The following is a 6,890-nucleotide window of genomic DNA, read 5'->3' as shown; positions in this document are numbered from 1 at the left end:
AGGCCTGTACACTATGGGTAATCATTAGAGCCTTTAACCACTTAGGTATACATAAATCTCTAAATTTTTTATGCCCTTTTATGCAAAGAAATTTATATAATCTTTACATGGTATGTTTTTCTCCTTTGTTGATTGAATTTTTAGTAAAATTATTTTATGGAAAAGTATTATTATTTTAAGGTTTCTTTTAAACTAAGATTCTTTTATTAAATTATAGTTTGCATAATATTTAGATGTTTAAATATTTGGTTATTAAATTCTTTTTATTAAATATTCTTGTAATTTGATTAAAATTATAGTGGAAAGTGTTATTAACCTACCAACAATCAAAATTTTCGTGTACGATGCTTGAAAGTTATCTGATACATATTGTACTAAATTTCAATACCACATAAATGTTATTATGAAAACAAAGTTGTTTTACTACCTGCAATAATGCTTGTGATAATAGCTAGGGTGATGACGATGATGTTAAAGATCTTCAGGTATATTTTACTATGATTTATTTATTATATCATATTTATTATAATTGAAGACTAATCATGACAACATGAATAGATAGATTTTGATTTGAAATCCACGCATGTTTGCGATGGTGATTATGAAATAAAGAATTTTTTGGGACGTGAACGCAAAAGAAAATATAAACCAATATTATTCCAATATTTGGTAGTACACAATTAGTCGAAAGCTCCAGAAGAGCTAATATATTAATATATTGTGATGGTTAATCCATTAGTTTTAAAATATATTTATAATGGATATCAAATTGAGATTGTGAATAAAGATAAATATCTATTCTGAAAGGATGAAAAAAAAGAGGGGATTGAGTTATTGATTACTCTTGTTATTAAATTAAATTGACTGTGGCTATCTTTGTAATCTTCTTTTGTCATCATCCCCATTAAGGGATTGAAAACAAAGCATTTAACTGTGAAAAATCTATTTATGAGTAATAGAATATGGTAAATTTATCTAAAGCTCGTTATGGTTGGATGCAACTGAAGTTGCAAGTTTTTTAAAATTGTGAGTATAACTCTAAAGTATTCAAAATAAGCTCTCAATTAAAATTACGTGAAAAAAACATTATTGATGAGAACATTGCAAGAAAAAACTTATTCAACTTTTCATGATTCAAATGTGCTCCTACGGTAGCAATATCATGAAAAAAATGTACTTATGATTGAACAGAAGTTTTTTAACCACGAAACCTAATCATTCATTGAAGAGAATGTAACAATATGTAAAAAAATTCGAAAGACTTAATCTTTAGCGTGAATGTAGTAAATTGAACTATAATAATAGTCATGGGGGATTGTCGTAATAATTTTTTTCACCACCAAAAGTGGAAAAATGAAGAAAGCAAGAAAAAAACAAGAATTTCCAAGAACTTCTTAAGAAGAGAAATAATTTATTTATGAAGAGTCATTGGTTATGTATCTATTGTACACTTGGAAAATAAGATCCACTCTCAAATTTTACTATTAATAGATTTTGATTGGATTCAAAGTCTACTACTGGAGTTTAATTTTCTTACTTCTTAATAAAATCGTCAAGACTCAACGCAGAAAAAAAGGGTATGTCTTTAAATATTAAATCAACTTGATATATGGTTTAAATATATGAGATGGTCTTCTTTTTAAGTTTTGGTTACATGGGTTACATATTGTTTTAATCATCTCATTTGTTCATGAAAATGAATATTGACTGATTTTTTTATGTTGCTATAGTAGGTTTTATAATTAAATAATATATTTTATTAAAACATATCTAGTATGCAAATTTGTGTTAATAAACCAATGACTTTTATGGTTATTCGGATTTGATTTAGTTCAAAGAATTATTAAAAGTAGTAGTTCATACATTTTATATTATTCCATTTGTTAATTATTTAGAGAAATGACATGATCAATTGTAAATGAAAAGTTCTATGAGTATGAATGGTTAGATTTTGAATTAAATTTCATGCATGTTTATGATGATGGTTATAAAAAAGATTACTAGTTTTTCATTATGTCATATTTTTATGTTTGAGATGTGACTTTTATTGATATATTTAATATAGGCTTGTTTATATACATTACCTAGGCAGTTATTCTTAATAGTTAACTGATTATGCAAAACTCTTGCTAAAAGGGTTTTAAAAGCATTTTGAATCGAACTTGGGACTTCTCGCATCCGAAGCGAGATTAATCATACCACTAGACCAAATGCCCTGCATTTGAAGATTTTGGCATGTTCCCTAAAGCGAATGTTGCATATAATTATTTGAAAATTATATTTATTGACTTAGTGGTATTATAAACTTCACATTGATTTAGAAATTTCCAATAGTAAATGTCACAATAGTACTTATATGTGGATACAAAGTAAAAGGAATGATAGTAAAATTATCAATTTGTTACAATTTAGTACAATTGAAACACATGTTAAAGTAAACCAGAAGTTTGCTGATACAAATGCATTTAATACTTAGCGTGACCCGTTATACCACCCTGGATCATATATGATGCGAAAATTAATTGAAAATTCATATGAACATTTATTAAAGAACTAGAAGATGCTTTAATTTAAAGAATTATCATTTGTTGCTTGTTCCCAATGAAAATTAATTGTTAGAAACTCACTAACTAAAGTTGAGATTCAATGCCTTACATTTCTGAATGAATATAGGCTCATTCATCTATCATGTAGATGGTTTTGATATTATATAATTTTGGTAGATGCATCTACAAAATAATCATGTTTGTGTTATCAACTTGGAACCTGTCGTTTGCAATATTGTTTGTTTAAACAATTAATTCCAGATCATGCAATTAAGATAATTCATCTTACTAATACTGATGAATTTATATTCAGTCTTTTATTGATTGAGTTTGAAAAAGTTTTGTAAAAGCTTGTTATTTATGTGCATAATGGTTTAGAGAAATTATTAATTGAACGTCTTTAATTAATGTCTAAACTATTATTTATGAGAATTAAACTTCCTATTTCAACATGAGATTATGTTGATTTACGTGTTATACGCATTAAGCCAATAAGTTATAAATAATACCCATTACAATTGGTTTTTGATCAAAAGCAAAATATTTCTCATCTTTGAATTTTTGTATGTGCGTATATGTTCCAATTGCTCCACCACAACACATAAAGATGAGTGAATCCTCAAAGAAAGTTGGGAATATATATTAATTATAAGTCTCTTTATATTATGTTTTGAATGTTTTGTAGATTCAATTATGACATGATTTGTTATTACTATTTTGATTTTGATAGTTTTCTCGGCGTTACACTACACCAAAACTGGTTTTTAGCGGCATCTTTTAGGCCTTTAGCGGCGCTTTTTAGCGCCACTAAATGTATTTGTGGCGCTTCCACAAGCGCCGCAAAAAATGCCACGATTGACAATGTTGCTAACATTAGCGGCGTTTTTAGAAATAAACGCCGCTAAAGGTCATGACCTTTAGCGGCGCTTTGAAAAAAACGCCACTAAAGAACAAGACCTTTAGCGGCGATTTTATTAAAAACGCCGCTAAAGAACAGGACTTTTAGCGGCATTTTTTTTCAAAGCGCAGCTAAAAAGCATGACCTTTAGCGACGCTTTTATAGAAAACGCCACTAAAAGCATTTTTATTAAATGAATTTTTATAATAACAAATAGAATGGTCAAATTTTATTTTGAATGTATTACTTTTCATTAACAATAAAAGTAAAATAAATTATAGTAATAAATTTCAACATTCACCTATAATATGGCAATAAAAGTAAAAGAACATATATTCTTTCGTTAATATATAACAAAAATCAGTACTACAATACACGGTTATTATACATTCGCTTCTGTTTTCTTGCAGCGCTGAATTGATTGAACTGTACGAGTATATGTTACTTAAGGTGATGTTTTGTCGTCTGTTTCTAACCCAAGTTCCTGCACCAGGAAAAAAATGAAATTCATTCCAATTTCTACAGAGGAAAGGTTGGAATAAAGAATAGAGACAAGAGTTCAAAGAAAATAAAATGATTATATGGGGGCATATTAGACTATATTTAAAGATAAATTGGTAAAAGCATTAGCAAGAAGAACATACATAATAATATATTGGAATAAAAATACCTTCTTTATTGCCTTAAGCTGCTCATTCAACAAGTATCAGCGTTGTTCACCACTTATCTTTTCCTCGATTGCTTTCGCAATTGAGTCCTAAAAGTATGCTTCAAATGATTTAGACCTACTCAAATCAAACAACAACAACAAAAAGGTTTAAATAACGTAGAGGTGCAAGGAGATTCAATGGCATCAAGTACCTGAATCTTGCTGATTTCCATTTCCTTTTTTACTAATTCCAGTGTAAGTTGCAACCGCTTATGCACCTAATGAAAACAGTACAGAACAGTTTAACAAGAAAAAAGATAATTACTCCAATCTCCAAATATATAAAATCAAACAAACAGGTCAATGCCTATTCCAGGATAATTCACATACTAGATGTTTGAGACTTGTGACATCCTAATCAAATATAAAACCAACTAAACCAGAAAAAGATCTCAAAAAAGATCAGTAATCAATAGTACATTGTATCCAGTGCACTTACATCCAACTCTTCAATAACTTGCTGGCATTGCAATTTGTTTGCACCAGATATTGCAGCTCCAAAATCTGCTAACCTTGGAAAATTGAAATCAACTATATGCTGCAAAACATTAAGAAGGCAAAAAAGAAGAAAGATTTCACAATTAAGTCGCTAAAGTTAATTGAACAACCCAACAAATAGATTTTGATAGTGATATGATGTACGTATAATTCATTAGAAGCAGGAAAAAGTGCTGCTAAAGACTTTGCCCTTGCATTGTCTCCATTTTCTGCCAGAATTACAGTCAAAATACAAGTATTATCATCTAAAGCCTTTTTTAACAATACTAGAAATGAGCTACTGGTCTAACGTACACGCCCACTAACTGGAAAACCTCAGAAGCAGGAGCAGTAGGTCCTGAGATTTCATTGCTGCATGGTAAGCAATGTTAATAACTTCTTTCTCTCAGCTGAACATTAGAAGAGTTACACTAAGGAAAATATCCATTCAACATAGAATTTTTAAGCCAAACTAACCTTGCTAAAGTTTGTGAAGTCCCTTGCTAAAGTTTGCTTAATAAAACCTCTATGTTGTTTATAACAATTTTACTTCAAAATAGAAGTGTTCAGTAGGTATAACAGACAAGAAGACATAGTCCAGACTAAGGAGAAATATATCAGCACTAAAGATGAAATAAAAGACCTCCCTAAAATCCACCGAAATAGGAGAAAGGAGAGTGAAAGAAAATCTCCTGGAAAGCACCCAAAATAGCTTACTGAACCCAAGAACCAAAAATAAATTATGAGATCCAAAATCGACGGAGGTGAAAAGATAAATTTAACATTAAACCAAGAACCAAAAAACAGAGATCTCAACAAAACCTATAGGTTAAAAGTGCTTTGGGGAAAAGAAAAAAAAGGGTCAAAGCTGTAGGGTTTATACCTTGTAAGCAATCACAATTCTCAGCCACTTTCCTGACAACATCAAGAACAGAATCAATGAGCTCAGCTCCCTCCGTGTAATAACCCTTGGCCCAGTTGTTGCCAGCACCAGACTGTCCGAAGACGAAGTTATCGGGGCGAAAGGTTTGTCCAAAAGGACCAGATCTGACGGAATCCATAGTGCTCGGCTCCAGATCCATGAGAACAGCGCGTGGGACATACCTTCCACCACTGGCTTCATTGTAGTAGACATTGATGCGCTCCAACTGAAGGTCGGAGTCACCGTTATATTTTCCAGTGTTGTCAACTCCATGCTCGTCGCATATGACTTCCCAGAAATTAGCCCTGATCCGGTTCCCACATTGACCACCTTGGATGAACGAACCATCCGATCTGCTCAAACCTCAAAGTGAATAAGAAATTGAGAGAGGTGCACTTTAGGGTTTGGATTTGGTTGAAAAATGAAAGCGGGTTGTTTACGCGCTTTTTTTAAAGTAAAATGATTTTTTTGTGGCGTTTTTAATAAAAACGCCACTAAAAATTAAAGTACTGAAAAGAGACAGCCTTGTTTTTACTAAATTTTAATGCATAATTCTGGAGATTATGTAAAAGCGCCACTAAAAATTAATTTATTGAAGATAAACGGTGGCGTTTTGATAAAAATTTTACCTAAATATCCATATCAATCTATTACTTTTTTTAACTTATTTATTAATTCTATTTAAACTAATATTTAAATATATCAAATGGTTTAGATTAAAATTTTTTTAAATATAAAAGCTTTAATTAATTGTATAAAATTTTATCATTAATAAATCTCAAGTAAACCTTAACCTTAAACCCTAAATTAACCATTCAATACATATAAAGTCTATCTATTATATATCTCGTAAATAATTTAAACTATACTCATAATTTCAATATATTAAATTTATTATTATCTCTTTTACAATTATATAAGAACATGTTTAAAATATAAATTAAAAAGCTAATTAATCTAAACCCAAAACCCTAACCCGACCCATGAGGCCTAAACTCTAAATCCTTAACTCTTAACCTCAAAATGTCTAACCCCTAAACCCTTAACCCCTAATTAACCTCTAAACCTTAAATCCCAACCCTTAAACTATACTCCCCAATCCATAATCCCTAAATTCAAACTCCATAAACCTTAAAATAGTAACTCCTAAACCGGCCTTAAATTTTAAATTAATCATATACCCTAAACTAAAAACCCTAAACAAATTTATTGTTATCTCTTTTACAATTGTATATATAAAAACATATTTAAAATATAAATTAAAAAAACTAATTAATCTAAACCCAAAACCCTAACCTGACCCCATAATGTCTAACCCCTAAATCCATAAACCCTAAC

The 6,890-nt window shown here is 29.9% G+C and overlaps 1 protein-coding gene across 3 annotated transcripts; it reads right to left on the bottom strand.

Moving 5' to 3' along the window:
- Window positions 1-3,697: 3,697 nt before the first annotated feature.
- Window positions 3,698-6,019, bottom strand: LOC121217936 (lon protease homolog, mitochondrial). 3 transcript variants are annotated; one of them, XR_005914197.1, is made up of 5 exons: window positions 5,514-6,019; window positions 4,593-4,691; window positions 4,306-4,371; window positions 4,115-4,229; window positions 3,698-3,928 (listed from the first exon to the last, which is right to left on the bottom strand). XR_005914197.1 is itself a non-coding variant. In XM_041094633.1 (5 exons), the coding sequence occupies exons 1-4, from the start codon at window positions 5,898-5,900 to the stop codon at window positions 4,151-4,153; spliced, it is 603 nt and encodes a 200-aa protein (XP_040950567.1). In that variant the 5' UTR covers window positions 5,901-6,003; the 3' UTR covers window positions 3,698-3,928; window positions 4,115-4,150. The 3 variants fall into 3 exon arrangements, 1 of the variants encoding a protein (XP_040950567.1); XM_041094633.1 differs by having other exon boundaries at window positions 4,115-4,201; window positions 5,514-6,003; XR_005914196.1 differs by having other exon boundaries at window positions 4,115-4,371; window positions 5,514-6,003.
- Between the last annotated feature and the right edge of the window lie 871 nt (window positions 6,020-6,890).

The sequence above is a fragment of the Gossypium hirsutum genome, chromosome D05 (assembly GCF_007990345.1).
Source record: "Gossypium hirsutum isolate 1008001.06 chromosome D05, Gossypium_hirsutum_v2.1, whole genome shotgun sequence".
Classification (NCBI taxonomy): domain Eukaryota; kingdom Viridiplantae; phylum Streptophyta; class Magnoliopsida; order Malvales; family Malvaceae; genus Gossypium; species Gossypium hirsutum.
Note: the sequence above shows the minus strand (reverse complement) of the source record. Positions and strands in the feature narration are given on the sequence as shown.